Source organism: Perissodus microlepis, chromosome 17 (genome assembly GCF_051167445.1).
Source record: "Perissodus microlepis isolate ML-2025 ecotype Zambia chromosome 17, ASM5116744v1, whole genome shotgun sequence".
Classification (NCBI taxonomy): domain Eukaryota; kingdom Metazoa; phylum Chordata; class Actinopteri; order Cichliformes; family Cichlidae; genus Perissodus; species Perissodus microlepis.
In genome coordinates this window covers 11,098,261-11,115,294 of record NC_140477.1, presented here as the reverse complement: position 1 = coordinate 11,115,294, position 17,034 = coordinate 11,098,261, and the positions used below count along the sequence as shown (strand labels likewise).

The following is a 17,034-nucleotide window of genomic DNA, read 5'->3' as shown; positions in this document are numbered from 1 at the left end:
TAAGTAAGGCGCAGAGCCAGGTAGAGGCTTTCCATTTTCTCTGTAGTGCTTATTTTTGTTTAAGGAAATAATACTGATGTCCCAGAATTAATTAAGCAATAATTTATGGATATTTAATTGTGCCAAGCGGCACATTTAATTACTGAAAATGACAGGAATTAATTTAGCTGACAAATAATTTCAAAGTGCTTTAGCTGTAGTCATAGATGTGTTTTGTTTTTTTTTTCCTGTAAAGTAGTCAGTGAGGTAAGGGAGTTTTGACCCCTCTGTCAGGTAAGGGTGAACCACCATTCTGTAGCTAGGCAACCCGGGCGCAAGGACAAGATGGTGGTCAGCTGAGGAGACAGAAGTCAATAACTGCTTTAAAAGCTCTTCTTTGGGCCTTAAGAGCTTCGCTTTGCTAGCTGTAAAAAGCACACACAATTTAAAAGACCTGTGTGGGCGCAGGAATGGACAGACGATGCACATACACACTTTTTAGTAGCTTATTTAGTGACTGTGCTGTACTGAAAGTGGTTGGCAAACCCACTCAATACTTTCATTGCCTTTCAGTGTATTTTCATGTATTTTAAGACATTTAGACTTTAATGAAGGAAAATAAATGAACTGATGTACAGCATTTATATTATTATGTAATTTTTTTTTATTTAATCTTGTTTCTTTTTAACATTTTAATATATGTATGTGTGTGTAACACACATTTTTCTGCTAGTCTCCTTCTAAAAGTGTGTCTTAAGAAGGTCAGAAAGGTTACACATGCCCTGTCTTCTTTCTCTGACCCACTCATCCTTCTCTGCCTCCCACTTAATGTAGGAACAGTGTTTTCTGTCTTCATTTAAATCTGTTTTACTTTCACCCTCTTCGTTATTGTCTGCCTCCCTCACTCTCCAGTCTGTTATCCCTCACAGTTTTCTTGAATCTGCCTCAGTCTGTGTCCTTTCCTCTCTCTACTCATTCAATCTCTCATCCATGCTGATGGATTTCACTGCAGGGGGTCACTCAGGTCTGCTTTTAAAAAGCAGCAAGAGTGAAATGCGTGTCATTTTTCTCCTTAACTGGATCATTTGTATTTATTTACTCCTCTTATTACTGACGCCTGCCTTAACTAGAGAGAACATGAGGGCTTTTTAAGGGGGAACCAGCGTCCACCCTTTAACCCTATTAACCCCTGAGCGGATCCAAATGATGATAAATAGACAATGTGGTGATTGGGATTTCAGTCTGGTGGCAGCCGAGAGTAATCCATACTGTCGATGTTTATAACAAAAAAAAAAAACGGGTTAGACACGACGTAAGATGATTTCTGGCAACATGTAAAACTTAACAAAATTAGGCCATCAAAGACTTCTTCCTATTTATGGTCAAGGACTTTTTAATGATAACAGATTGTGTTTCAGGAGTTAAATGGAGGAAAAAAATCCTTTACACTTGAAGGATATGGATTCCTCAGAATCAACAGTAGCAACTTGTTTGCAAAAATGTTTTTTAGTCATTATTATTATTATTATTGAAACTAGGCTAAATGTCTTTCAGCATTACTGTATGTCTTTGTGGAAAAAGTCTCGCGTAATCATCAGTCCCAAAGCGTCAGAACTGTAATTTGTAGAAAATGGGAGACTCAACAAAGGTCTCCAGTCACACTTGAACTGTGGCTGTTACAGTTCGCGGTATTTTAACCCCCAAATCAGTGGAGTGCGCCGAGTTGTTATCTTTTTTTTTAAAATACACATTTATTGTTCATAAACTAACCGATTTTAAACAGATATTGCCAGTTTCACAGTGTTTTTTTATTCAGGCTAAGATGTTGGAAGCTACTGTTTGATTATAAAGAGCAGTGATTCAAAGCCAGAGGTACAAATATCCTAAGGGGTGAGTGAAAAGATTATCACAACGAATCTAAAAATTGACAGTTTAATTAGAAAAAAAAAGTTGGCGCGAACAGGTTTGGGCTGAAAAGTTAATGAAAAGCAGTAGTTGATAAGTAAGGCATGAATGATGAAAAAGTAGAGCCTGACAGATATAGGATTTTTAAGGCTGATAATGATGGTGATTAAAAAAATCTGATATATCAACCGATAGGTTGACACACATGAAATGCAAACGGATTTCCCTAACATTTGTTATATGTAGTTGTTTATTTATTCATTTATGCTGTCAAGCGGAGGGTAAATGTTGCGTTCCAACCATGTGTTTTGAACGGGGAAGAGTGCCCCCTGGTGGAAAATACTGCAACATCAACACTCATAACATGGTTGAAGGGTGTTTTTCCCCATTTCTTCTTTGCTTTAAAAAAATAAATAAATAAATTGTAACAGCTGCTGTAAATGCTGATACCAATGTATCGGCAAATAGCTAATATTGGCCAACATGTCAGTCAGGCTCCATAAAAAAACGAATAAATAAAACATAACAACAAAACAAAACGTATTGCTTACAGTGGTGAATTATTAGCTCATTCCAAGCTGACCAAGCAGTTTAGTTTGATGAAGTATTATAAGAGTATCCGTGTTTGTATAATTGAGTATTGAATAATTTGAACACAAGAGGTTATGCTGATGACTTGAGTCCACCTGACATCTTTGGGGGGGTGGGTGTGCCACTTGACAAACCTCTTCTGTACTCTGAGAAAGAGATTCTGCAATTACTTTTTTCTGCCACTGACTGATTAGTACAAGTGTGCTTCACTACTTTCTGTTCCTTTCTGCCCGGTTTCAGCTATTATCATTACTCAGCTAGTGGTGCATTGCCTTTTGTCCACTGTCAGTCTAAATTTAGCATGTTATAGGGAGAAAGTAGTGCTCTTATTGCTGTTAAGGAGAAAACTTCCACAGCAGTCTTCTCTTGTGATTTCGTGCAAGCAGTATTTTCTATTAGCAAACGACCACTGCTATCAACAGGAGTTAAAAGGGATCTATTTCAGGCCTGCCTTCACCGTCCATCTGCATCCATGCATATCCCTTTGAGCTGCTTTTCTAGTTTTTCTTCAAACTTGTAATGTTTCTGAAATTATGACAGATGACTGTACCTGTTTGCACATGTATCTCACACCTTGTTCGGCTATTGAAGCATGCTGCATTGGTAACTGAGATCTATGAATGTCATTTTGTTGCATGGCTCTGCGACGTAACAACAGATGGTAGTCATGGTCAATATATGTTAGTTTGAAAAATGGACCGATTCTGTTCCTCGTACTCTCTATTGGCTTTACACATGCATATTGTATGAAAATCCAGACATCGATCTCCATACATCCCCAGCTTCCAGTCAATATGTTCTTTGCAGAATGTAGACTCAGCCGTAAATCCATCAGAATATGCCCCCTCCATGCAAATGTGCTGACTTGGGTAGTGCGAGGCGTGAAAGAGGGGATTATAATAAAATGATACACACCTTAAAGAGGGAGACTGACAGTGAGAGTGGGCATGTGATATGTTCTGCTTTGTTACATGTTAAGTGGAACACATCGAGTCTCTCATATTATTTCAGCATTTCAGTATTTTTTCTTCTCTCCTAAGGTGTTACTTTACATATGTGTATGAGGAGATGGCTCTTCTTTCCTTGAACTACCATTATTTCTCTGCAAATACTATTTGTGTTTTGTTTCTGTCCGGTGTCACACAGCTAGGAAATTGTAATATAACAACCCAAGCTGGCTTCATTCTTTGTTTCACTCTTGCTTCTATCAGTGGATCAAGGCAATAGGGACTTGGATTATGTGTGTGTGTGTATGTATGTTGGGGGCAGGGCTGAATAAGGAGTTGTTATAGAGACCTTTAGTGCTACTGATGGCTTGAGTCAAGACCCCTATATGACTGTTTAGATTTACTGTCTCTGGAGCACAGGAGTGCAGACTTACAATCACAAACAGAGTGCAAATAATAGCCATCTGCATTTGGCTAGATATCCCGTAGAGACCTGGAGAATAAAGGAGAGAGGCATAAAAGGAAGATATAGATGAAGATATAGTGAAAACGGAAGAACGAGGGAGAGTAAAAGACTTTGGGACATTTATTGGCAGTCTAGTTTTGTACCTGTTGATATTTAAGCATGCATTAAACGTAGTTATTCATGGTGAGAGATGACCAAATGGTAGTACACTAGGTTAACTATAAAGGCTAATAAACCTAGATCAGTGGATACCAAATGGTACATGTCCCTGTATACCCTGAGAGTTTATGTTACTATAGGGTATTTTTGCTAAACACGCGCTAAAAATTATGAGTTAATTTACGGTGTCATTTCTTCTCCATACAAATTATATTACCTAAAAAAAAAAACCTTTAAAAAACTTACCAATGAAATTGCTGTCTGTTTGGCCAGTTGCCTGATTGATAGCAAAGGTATTAATAAAATTTATGAAAAATAAATCACCACAACTAAACATAAGCGCAGACAATCCCCCATCTAAAGAGAAAAAACTGCCAGTACACAACATTGCAAGTTACCGGTCTTTTGGTTTCAGATGGACTAGGAGGCATCAACAGCTCTCAAACTGAGTGAGTCAGTATGAAGAAGCTGGCTTATGCTAACACTGTGCTGAGCTAAAGAGGCACTAAGGATGAAACTGAACATCCAATCTGAGGGAAACTTGGTTGACCTTAAAAAGGCACTGGATCTTAAGTAGCAGCAGGTATTTTAGTTTGAAAAGTTTGAAAACCAGATAGGCTCACAAGATTAATCTAGAGGGTATGTGTGCCTGAACATTACTGTTGGCTGCCCCTCCCCAGGATCTAGACACACATAGAAATCAAACATTCAGATCCTTGCTTTCTATCTCTTTGCTCCAATTGCTTTTCGTTGGCTGCTTTTCTTCTGATGTGTATCTGACTGCAGCTACATGTGGCACTGACACAGAAAAGTTGCTATCAGCACTATGCACTTGTTGCTAAAAATTTGTTCCAGCTATATGAAAGAAACCATAAATATATGTGATAAAATGTCTCACGTAGGGTAAAGTTAATACAGATGGTTCTTTTCTAAAGGATAATAACCAAAGCAGAAATTGCTTTTTTAATATACCTTAAACAAGAAAGGAAAGTTTTGATACTAGATGCAGACAGTGAGCTTTAACATTTTTTGCCCATTAGGTTTGAAACTTTAGCACCAACATTTTCTCGAAGTTTTGCTTTTCTTCTGTGAAATTCTTTTCATGTTTCACAAATATAAGGGGTCAGAGGTAGAAATAAGAAAAGTTGGGAAATTGCTGGCCAAAACAACCAACACCGAGTCCTCTGAAGTGATCAAAATGATTCACAGCATGTTAACCAAAACAGAAATTATACATTCAGAGCAAACCAGCAATGGAAAAAATACCCACATGCCTCTGGCCTTCAGCCCTTTTTTCATTTCCATTCTTTTAAAACAATTAAAAAATGGTTTGCTTTGGGTATTTGATACAGTGTCCTTGTTTACAAATGCCTTGCTCCTCAGGTTACACAGGAACTGGATGATTCATAGTTGTTTTTCGCTATTTTTTTTAATAATACCCTGAGATTTCCACAGTGGAGGAATTTACTTTACAGCATTTGACTCCTGATACTTTGAACTATCTGCTCATGACTTCAACATGCCGAACCTAATGTTTGGCTTGATTTGTAGGGTATTTGATGCGGTTATTTAGTGAGGGATTTTGTTGCCAGTTGTATTTAAATACAAGCTGCAAATCAGCTTGCCTGTGACTGTGTATGAAAACTTGTGTATTTCCATAACAAGGCAGAAAATAATTTGATAATGTGAGGACATTAACTGAGAAATAGAAGGCTTCTCTTTTCTGTTAGGTTCTCAAAATCTTATAGTGAGGAGAGAGAGTAGTTCTAAACGACTACTGTGAAAAATACAGGAATTACTTGGGGTCTTGATTTTATACAATTTTGAAACCTATATTCATTTTTTTCCTCATAAACACAAACCAAAAAATTATAAAGCCCTTTTTCTTCAAATTCATTAGAATGAAAACCCCCCCCACAAAATATCAGCATTCACAATGAATGATACAAAAAGCGTTGCATGCCTGGATTTGGAGATAATCTGCCATTCTTCTCTGCACATCCTCTCAAGCTTTGCGATGCTGGATGTAGACTGTGGATGGACAGCCAAGTTCGGTGCTCTCCGGGGATATTGAATGGGTTCAAGTCAGGGATCTAATTGGGCCAAGTGGATTTGTGCACAGGGTCATTGTCCTGTTAGAAGGTGAACCTTTGACCCAGTCTGAGGTCCTAGGCACTCCTAAGCTGATTCTCATTAGGTTTATTTTTATACTTTCTCTTCTTCAGCTTTTCTTCAAGCCTGATCGGTCTCTAATTCTGAAAAACACCCCCACACCATGACACAAGTGCATTTATGGTTTGATTTGGGATTGTATCATTCAGGTGATTAGCAGTGCCGCTTTTCCACCAGATTTGACACTTTGATTTGAGGCTACCAGTTCTCTCGCTGTTTAATCAAATCATGACTCTGAGATTTTTTTTAGGCGCTTTTCCTACAATCCAGCAGGCCCACATCTGTCTTTCATTGAGCAGAGGCTTCCGCCTTGCTATTCTGCCATAAAGCCCAGATTGGCGAAGTTCTCCAGTGATGGTTATGCTCTTGGAAGTTCCTTGTAGAGTCCCATCTTCCCAGTTAAGCACTGGAGTTCAGCCGGAGTGACACTTCTTTATAGGTTCTTAATGATCTCTCTTAAGAAGGACCTAACTCAAGACATTCCTTTGAGGAATTAAGAAGTAGGACTGCTCTTGGAAACCTTTTCTAGGATCTGTTTTTTTTGGCAAATCTGTCTTTGAGATCTGCAGGCATTTCCTTCAATCCTGTAGCTTAGATCACGCCTTTCAATTATAACCACTTTCTACAAGATGTAGAAATATCTTGAAGATGATCACGGAAAATGGGAGGAACCTAAGCTATAGTTCAAGTCTCATAATAAATAGTCTGATTGCTTTCAAAGTGATATTTTATCTTATCAGTTTTGGTTAAATTTCCTCATTAAGAATACTGAATGCATATTTATGAGGGGAAAAATGAATTTAATGGTTATTAGTGTAAGACTGACCCCGTATGAAAAATACAAAGTGGTCTGAATATTTTCTTGTTGCACTGTTTCATACATAGGTCTCACACATAGAAAGAAAGAGTGGCCTTATAATGGTTCTGGCTGTTTTTGCATCTGCTCACCTTGCTGCATAGCACTACAGCAGTTATATATTACCAAATGACATGAGGGCATTTAATGTAAAATTGAAGAGGAGGGAGGAACGGCTTTAGTGTCCCCTTATAGGCTCTGTGTGGTTAGCAGCAGGAACTTAATGTTAATCTTAATGATAGATGATAGAGGATGCAGCGTGCCGCCACAGAGTGTGTGTGACAGTGTTATTGTCTCTATGATTAACTCAACCACTGTCTCAGTCCCTTCCTCTCAGAGAGAATCAGAGAGCAAGCAAAATAGACGTACCACTGTTTAGTTTCTCATCAAGCTCTTCTGCTATATCCTCCCTCCTTTCCTCTGCTGTCCTTTCTCGCTCTCTCTCAGAGGCCATTACTGGTGATAAACACTGTGGTTTGTATCAGCAGGATGCACCTGGCATTAAAGCGAATGCTTAAGAAAGTAATTAGTGGGTGTATGTGGCTGCTCTAGTCCCTGTAGATGCCCATAGGCGGTGTAATAAATGAGCACCAGGATCCATAGGAATAGGATGGCAGCGATTTCTGCTAGCACTGCTGTCATCGTTCAATACCCTGACGCAGAGCAATGGCCTTGTCATGCCTGCTAGCAAATGACTGAATTTCTCCCTGATGGATCCACAAATGCAGAAGCTTCTCTACACCCGACGGTTTAATGTTCCAGTCTGCACTGAAAGTGGTAAATGTCATGTATCTTTGAGTGTATCGGCCTATAGTATGCTTGTATAAAGCAAAGTGTAAAAAGTTCTTTTACCTTTTGGGAAAGATCAGTGCCACCTATGTGACTACATTCTTGATATATTAATTATAACTAGCAGAAAGTGATGTTGGCTCTCAAAGGCTGAAAATGGGTTGAGCCACACCATGAAAAGCCACGGTCAGTCAAGATGCTCTGTCTCTCAGTGAGTTATTTCCAATTACTTCTTTAAAACTGTTTATCTTAGCAAGTAGGCACAGTACTGGACAATAAATAAAGTGTATTGATTATTCACACTCACGTTGACATTGTTGAATGTGTGGAGACCACTTCTCATCTCGTCACAAATTGTCATTGACCTGAACTGACAAGGACTAAAGATTTTCCTGGCACTCCTAACGAATATGACCATGCGGAGATGCACATATGTAGACATCGGTACTTCAACAGCATTCCTGCTGCATTGAACGCTGGGTAATGACCCATGCATCCAATCCTCTGCTCTGTATCCAACAGTAGGGAGATTTCTCTCTCTAGGGGGCAAATCGTACATCTGATTCTGACTACAGGGGCTCGGATTCACCCCTCCCAATATTCCTCTGAGATCTCCAGAGTTGCTGACGGGCAAAATCTCTTTGTATTTCACACCCATGCAAGGCATGTTTAGTGAGGCAGATGGAGTGTCCTGGGCACTGATGTGAGCAAAACGATGACACCACCATTAGCATAATAGCCCTAGCTTGTGCTTGTGTCGTCATTATGGATTTTTACGAGGTGTGCGAAGAGACAGACAAAAGCAGTTAACACTGGGCAAGGCACCAGCACTGATAGGATGTCCCACTGCTTAGATTGGCTGAATGCTCCGACTCTTGCATACATCTGTCGAAAAAAGTCCCATTTAAATGCACTGAAGTTAGGTGTAGCATCAATCACAACAAGGTAAGACGGCAGCACTAAAACTCTCATAGACCTCAAGGACAAATTTGTACTTGCTAATTTGAAATGATGTGTAGCTTACAAGTGACAACAAACTCTTTGTGGATGCCAAAAGATAGAATTTTCCATTGGAAGCAGTTAGCTTTCTGATTTTTTTTTTTTAAGGATTAACTCATTATGAATCCATAGATAGATCCAGCAGATCCCTAAAATATGGCAGAGTGATCAATAGATTCCTCTGTGGACCTTTTATTTTGTCTTATTATTAAAAAACACTTGAAAAGTAAAGGCAATAAATACACAAGGTAATGAGGCTAGAGGAAAATAGGTAGGAAACGCAGCAGGAACAAATCAGAGATAATGAGACGGGAAGATGAGGCACATGAAACAAGCGATTATCAAAATAAAACAGGAAGTAACTAACAAGGAAACACCTACCAGAGACTAAAACTAAAACTCCAGGACTCAGAATATACAAAACTACAAAACCTGAGTGCAAGAACTAAAATTAGGCTTAACAACATACTAAGAAAAGAAGAGACTCAAAACTGAGATTATAAACAAAGCAGAGAATAATTAATTAATAATAAACCAAAATTAGAGTCCAATGACAAACTCTGGGTCAGAGACCCACACCACAACCAATATACCACATGTAATTGCTCATGAACGTTTAAATTAACCTGAAGCTCACTGACTTGTGGAGTCTCTCCAGACAGTAACAGATCCCCCCATTCAGGGGATTAAACTGTCACTGGATTGCCCGATTTAAAAAAACAAACAAAAAAAACCCTCTGGCCTCTCTGTTGGTACTTATGTTGTACAAATTGTTGTACACATTGGCATGGTCTTCACACCATGCTCTGAGGGCTGAACTGCACTTTGACCTTTTCTCCCAGCAGATACAGTAATTTTGATTCTTGCTTCAGGTGTTTTGGACTGGAACAATGGTAATAATAGAAAAGGCAAGGGTTTATTCGGCACTGCAGATTGTAGTATAGCTCAGTGTGCTCTAATAACAGTTTTACCTCTCTGGAGGTAAAAACGCTCCGTTTCCTCACTCGTAATATATATTTAATACTCTTCTTTTGTTCTGAAGTTTTCTATGTCGCGTCACACATTTCGTGAACTCCTCTGGATTGTCCGTGTTAATGCTTTATATATTTATTCATTTTTTTCTTTTCACTTTTATCTTTTTCATCTTCTCTTGCGAGTTGATCCTTTCCTGTAACTCTGATCACTTGGACTGTTCCTTCCTCCCATCCTGTCTAACACCGTATTTTCCCCTATTTACACACTATTCTGTTCCCCTTTTCTCCCCTGCAGGAGGTATGAGGCGTATCCGGTGTGTGCAGACCTGCAGGAACAAATCCTCACATGCTACAAAGAGAATGCGGGGAAAACCCTTCACTGCTCCAACATAGCAGCCCGTTATCTGCAGTGTGTCAACGATGCCAAACAGGTGGGTATTTGTCCTAGCTGTTTTCATTCAAACATGACTTGTTATACTTGTTAATTCTGAATTTACTTATGAAATTAATTAGGCCACTCATGTTAAACAATTGTAATTAGGGGAAAAAAGCTGTACGCTTCAACCTTTATGTACTCAGTAGGGTTGAATACTAATTATTGTTATTGTAAGTATTTTAATTGCAACTGTGTTTATTTCATGCTTGATTAAAAAAAAAAGACATTACTTTGTTTGCAGCTGGATTGTTATATAAAACATACACTTGAATGCCGACAAACCTTCCACAATAACTTTTCTTTCTCTTTGAAAAGAATGACAAGTTTGTGCATGCACCCTCACGGACAGATAATAAGTAAGTTGTTGAGCTTCCTAGCCTGATAGCGTAGAGGAAGTGGAAGCTTTGTGTGGATTACAAATGAGCCTACAGCTTACGTTATTTAGCTCGTAGATGTGTATAGTAGCTACACCCCAGTGGTCATTCCCCTTTTCTAAATTAAATCATATGATGAAACACACTGGCATCCATTTACATATGCTGGCTCCTTGCTTTTAGACAGTAGAATATGATTTCCACCAGGCTACTGGCGCCTGAATAAAGCTCAGTCCAGATAGCCAGTTTAAACCTCACGGCCTATTTCCATAATACCTGCTGACACAGGCATTCCCCCCAACTGTGTATGTGTGCGTTTTAATGCAATAAGACCAAGGGAGTAGCTTCTGCTTAGTTGAATACCCTTGTCCTCTCCGTGCTCTCTTTTCTTTCATTGAGAAGTGTAAATGTTTTTTTTGCCCTCTGTCTTGTGCAGTCAAACTCTGTATGCTAATAGTAATGTCACTCAGGTTGATATTAACTTGATTCCCCGCTCTCACTTTGCAATATGTAACATCCATTGCCCCCCCAAAAAGACTCAATTTGCATTCATAGAGCTTTTCTATTAGATTTTTTTGCAATTGCATTGTTTTCCCGGAAATGGGGAAAAGTGAGTTTTGTGTCTCTCGCTCACTCTCGTGGGTATTAATATTAGATCTAAAAGTCAGATGCAGGCAGATTTTTAAGCTATATGTCATGTAAATTTCCGAATGTTTTATTCATCGCACAAACATGGATGCGTACGTGTGTTTAAGTCGAGGCTACATGTAGCCTCGTCAAGATTCAGCGAGGGTATATTCACATTGCGAATGCTGTTATGATCTTGTAAATTGTTTGCAAGCGAACACGATATGGTAATCCGCTTGTGTTTATCACCTTGCAGCAATCACAGCGCACTCCTGTTCGTCTTTGCTTATCAGGCTAAGACTTACTTTTAAAGTCATTAGGTGCAAAAGAAACAGTTCTGTGATAAGGCTTTAAAGGAAATAATATGCGGAATTACACAGCCGACAAAATCGAGGGGTGGGAGGAACGAAGTGGGATTGATATGAGCTGATGCAGCTTCATGATTAGGATGTTTACACAGCTTTATCAGAACCGAGCAGGAAGCTCTTCTACAAACAAATGTCAAAGGACATGACTTTGACCTCTGGAGGTCACAAGATCCAAGCGTGCCCTCTAACAGACGTCTCTCATCCTCTTGCCCTCTCTGCGTCAAAGACACTCGATAGCATAGCTCAGACAGTTTTCACATGACAAAATCCCTCTCCCCTTCGTCGTCCTTTCCCTTCAGATCCGCAATTCCACCTTAAACTGCAGCACCATGGGTGTAGATAGTGATGTAGCAGATGCCATCTTAGCAAGGATAAAAACAAAATCTGTCAAATTTTAGTTTTTGCAATATTGACCCCTCGTCTGGAGCCAGCCGAGACGGAGGCGTTGTCAGCTGCCCAGCCTTTGTCACTGATAATTAGCGTTCTTATCGCCACAGTCAGTGATAACATTTAGACCCACTTTCGTTGTCTTTTGTGCCCTCTGCGCCCCGCCACCATCTCTCCTCCACTTCCTCCATCCACTATCCCTTCATCCCTAGTCACATTTCTAATGCATTCAGCACTTAACAGGTCTGATAGCAACCAGTGAGAAAGAGGCAGTCGAAGGACAGATAAAGTCTCCTTCCTTCTTCCTCTCTCTATGAACAGGAGTTTATCATCGAGTCCGATCTCTCCATCCGCTGCCTTCCTTCTCATTCCATATTCTCGCTGCATGACTGCCTTTTGCTCCCTATCTTTTCGTTCTGCACTTCATTTTTTTAGACCGACCCTTCCATCTCCTTTTTGCCCTCAATGGGTAAGCTCAGCTGCTGTTTGTGGTTTCCAACTGTGCTGTGTTTTCTTATCATTATATTAAAGGGAATGAAATGAAAAGTGGCTTCCTTATTATACAAAACATTTCAGTCAAATGCTCTTAAGTACTCTTATAATTTAATTTGTCAACACTTCGCTGTTACCTCTTGACATAGCACATGTTTTTGCTCTTAATTTAAAAGATTCTTAAGAATAAAGGCTAATGCCTGCCCCGCTGTCTCATTGTTTGTAATTCCAGTGCTAAAATGTAGTGGACGAGCAGGGATCTGTGGCAGAATTCACGTTTTGACCTCCCTCACATGCACACTTTAATTTCACCATATACCTCAAATGTGTGCAGAAAGCATGCATCAATTGATGTGTGATGAAAGGGAAAGGGATCTCCACCTACACTTTAGAGTCCAAACAGCCTGCTGTGTCTAAGCGTGACCGTCAGGTTGTGACCAACATTCACAGCGTTGTGTTGAATTTGAATTCATCCCCCAGGGTGAGACTATCGACACTGAGTTTTACTGTAACACTCTGGGGCATCTGAGGGAGAACTTTTGGTGCAAATAACTGAACTGTGACCATGTCATTATGCACTGAAAATGCAGGAGCTTTTTGGCAACACCAACACAGTCATCACACCCTATTCGCCAAACTTGCCAGATTTGGCTCCTGCGAGCTTGTCCCTCTTTCCCAAAATCAAGCTGAAGTGTCTTCCAGTGGATGAGGGCCAGCACGCATAACAAATGTGCATGTGCAGCTCATCAGAATCGGACTTCCTAAAGAGTGATCTAAAAATAAGAGCGGCGTAAAGTTGCAAAAGGATGACGTTGATGGGGCTGGCGACAGATTTAAATCAGATGATTGGGATTTCTGTGACTGTTAACACAGCAGGAAGCACTTGTTGTGAGTCAATGTAACCGAGGCTGAATAAATAGTACAGAATAAATAGCACTGAATGTATCTGATTTTAATTTATGTAGATCTATTCTTTCACGGTTGATAAATAATCAATTGAAAGCTACACTGTACAGTGTTCCTGTATAAAAGTATCCTTTTCACTCTCTGTTTAAAATCACTTACACCTAGAAACAAAGTAATGTAAGGCGTTACTGTACTAAATGTATTAATTACATCTCTCTTCTCTTATCCCAAAACTGTAATGGCAGATAGCTTCCTCCCTGAGTCTGGTTCTGCCAGAGGTTTCTTCCTGTCAAAAGGGAGTTTTTCCTTTCCACTGTCCCCAAGTACTTGCTCATAGGGGGATTGTCTGATTGTTTGGGTCTTGTCTTTATTATTGTAGTGTCTTTACCGTACAATATAAAGCACCTTGAGGTGACCGTTGTTGTGATTTTGTGCTATATTTATAGAACAGAATTGAATTGAAAAGTACTGGGTCCCTACATCTCACACTACAGGAGCTGCTCAGCTATAGAAACCAATGTCCTGAAGCTCCCAGCACACAGTTTTCGTGCTGATGTTAATACATGGTCTGGCTGTGGCTCTAAACACTTCCACTTTTCACTTACAGTTGACCGTGAAATATCTAGAAGGGGAAGAAATTTCACGCACCAACTTGTTGCAACAGTGGCAAACTATTACAATAATCCAGCGGTCCCCAAACTTGTTTGCGCCACGGACCGGTTTATGCCCGACAATATTTTCACGGACTTTCACCGGCCTTTAAGGTATCGCGGATAAATACAACAAAATAAAACTAGTACCGGTACCGAAAAAAAGAAGATTTATTCATAACACATGTGAAAAGACCCAGGAAAACAGAGTTAACGATAAAAACGATAACAAAATAACGCTGAAAACAGATAAAAACCCTGAAAACCATACATTTCACACCTGAGCCTCAACTCTCGCGGCCCGGTACCAAACGACTCACGGACCGGTACCGGTCCGAGGCCCGGGGGTTGGGGACCGCTGCAATAATCGACTTCAGTGAGCTCTTTAGAACGTCCTCCCCCCCCCCCTTTTTTTTTTTTAACAAATGCTTGTATAGGCAGACTGCAGGGCTAGGTGCTTGATTTTACACATCTGTGACAATGGCACTGCAAAGATTAAGGCCATGTCCACACTAATAGGTTTTCGTTTGAAAACGCATCTTTTTCTCTCCGTTTTGGCCTTTCCGTCCACACTGAGACTGCGTTTTCGGTCAAGGAAAACAGAGCGTTTTGAAAACGCTCTCCAAAGTGGATACATTTAAAAACGCAGTTTTGGCATCGCAGTATGGCCAGCGAACCCTTTTCAAAAACAATGACACATTTTAGTCATGTGATGCAGTCATGTGACCAATTAACCTAAGATAGCGGAGGGCATTACACAGCAGTTGTTTTGTTTGCTCTCAATTTTGACAGCCCTATTAAAGATCATTTGCTTTGTTTCAGAACGTAAGTTGTAATAAACTGGAACCATCGTGTGGTTGTTTTCTGCTTTTTGTCGTAACATGGATAATGCAGCCAAGCAGTCGTGCTAGAAGCAGCTTCTTTTATCGGTAATCATTTTATGGTTAGATTGATAGTGTGGAAAATAAACTGGGATTCTTTTGGGACACACAACCATGGATCCACAACAGTTATTAAGTTAGTCAGTGAGGAAGAAAATATATTTTCTTTGTTTTGTTCTGTCTACTTGATTCCCCTCTTAAGTCCCTTGTTTCTTCTTCCTCCCCCCTCCTTACTCGTCTTCTCTTGGGCAGATTTCATCCAGTGGCATCTGCAGCAATAGGCCGGTTCAAATGGTTATTGACAGGGAGTACTGGGGATTTGTGGTTGCACTTATCACTAACATGGAATCCAGTGCCCTTGGGTCCTTTCTCTGCTTCTCAACCTCACTTCATCCTCTTGTCCTTTATTGTACTCTCAGGCCCTCCTCCCGTTGTCTCATCTCTCGTGTGCGAAATAATATTTTCTTCTGTTGTTTTTTTTCTCTTTTTGATACTTTTGTTTGACTTTTCCATCTCTCTAATGCTCTTTTCTTTTCTGTTTTCGTCTCCAGAACAAGTTGAAGACTGGGGGATAAAGAAGAGAGGGCGAGAGAGAAGGAGCAATGAAGAGTTTATTGTGGGGGATTTCTGATTATTGAGCGACTGACAGACTAAACCAGAGTGGAGGAAGAGGGGGATGAGTCAGCACCGAGAAACACACCCTCAAAAACCCAATAGAGAACCAACCCAGAAAGGAACCAGATTAGAGGCACCGAGCACAGCACCTTCAGAGAAAAACACCTTTTCCCTTCAATACTTACCTCTTCAGCACCTCTTTTACCCTGTGTCTTTCTCTCCTGTGAGTGTGTAACAGAGGAGCAGTGACACTGTCCTACATTTTGGAGAAACATCAGGTACCAGCAGGGATCAGACGGCCTGAGCTTGGCCCTCTAAAAAGGGATAATGATTAACCAGCACTGCCTCAAGAAACCAGTCACCTCTGTCCCTTGGACCCTTCTCCACACTCTCCCACTTGGAAAAATAGAAGTCTATTTTATTGATAAGTCAAATCTATTTTGTTGTTGTTGTTTTCTTGCTCCTAATGCATCGTTGTGTACACAAATGCATGTCTGTTTGCATCCGTTTACTTTGTGTGATTATTAATAATGAAACCATCTGTGTGTTGAGTATTCATCTAGACCAACACTTGTGACAATGTCTGAGCAGGAAATAAAAAGACAAAATAAAGCAGAAGCTGTCGCTGAACTTTTCTCCATAAATATTCAGTTTCCACCATCTCGCTTGTGTGTGTGTGTGTGTGTTTTATGATAATTACTGTAAGCATTACCCATTTTTGATGGATCCGTGGCCCTTGTGTTGCCACAGCATTTTTGCCAAATGGAGTGAATGAGCTCAGGAGAGACAGACTGAAGCACAGGGGGGGTATTTGTCCCAGATGTTGTGCTTCATCATCTATCTTTCTCTTTTTTCTTCTTTTTCTGTCTTTTTTTTTAAAATGTAGCTCATTGTGTGAATCCTCTGTGCTCTAGCTATTTGGGAAAAAACCAAACAAAAAAAGGGCATTCTTTCTTGTCTGCTCATTGTCACTCTTTTATTAATCTGCTTCTGTCTTTCTTTCTTTCTGGAGTGTCTCTTCTCCGCTCAGTCTCCCAGGTTACTGCTGCCTTGAAGGAGACTTCTCGTCCACGCTGTCTGCATCCTGCCAGACTCTCTGAGTTAGATTTACCTGCAGACAGACACCTTATGTATATGTATGAGTACGGATGGGGCTGTGCATCTTTTTATTGGCCCGTTTATTGCTGCAGTAACATTATTTTAGTGTGTGGATGTCAAAGGGACATTTTCTGGACTTAATGTGGACGCAGGGGATTGCAGAAGAGACATAATCTTAATTCTCCATCAGAAGAAGGAACTGTGTGTCAGGCAGGGTGAGACAGGCGTGGTGGGTTTGTGTGTGCGGTGTGTATGTGTGTCCGTGCAAGCATGTGATTCGTTGTGACTAATCCCCCTCTGTCAGTCAGCTGTCCTTTTGCTTTTTGACTTTTGGAGTCTCAAAGGGGTTAGGGGTTGACTTCT

At 40.2% G+C, this 17,034-nt stretch overlaps 1 protein-coding gene across 3 annotated transcripts in view; it reads left to right on the top strand.

The window, feature by feature from the left end:
• Window positions 1-16,185, top strand: part of chchd3a (coiled-coil-helix-coiled-coil-helix domain containing 3a) — an 85,885-nt gene extending 69,700 nt beyond the window's left edge. For all 3 annotated transcript variants that reach the window (XM_084909333.1, XM_084909332.1, XM_084909331.1), the window contains 2 exons: window positions 10,133-10,268; window positions 15,510-16,185. In XM_084909333.1, the coding sequence (XP_084765459.1) occupies window positions 10,133-10,268; window positions 15,510-15,533 (160 nt within the window). In that variant the 3' untranslated portion in view covers window positions 15,534-16,185. The remainder of the gene's footprint in view (window positions 1-10,132; window positions 10,269-15,509) is intronic.
• Window positions 16,186-17,034: the final 849 nt, after the last annotated feature.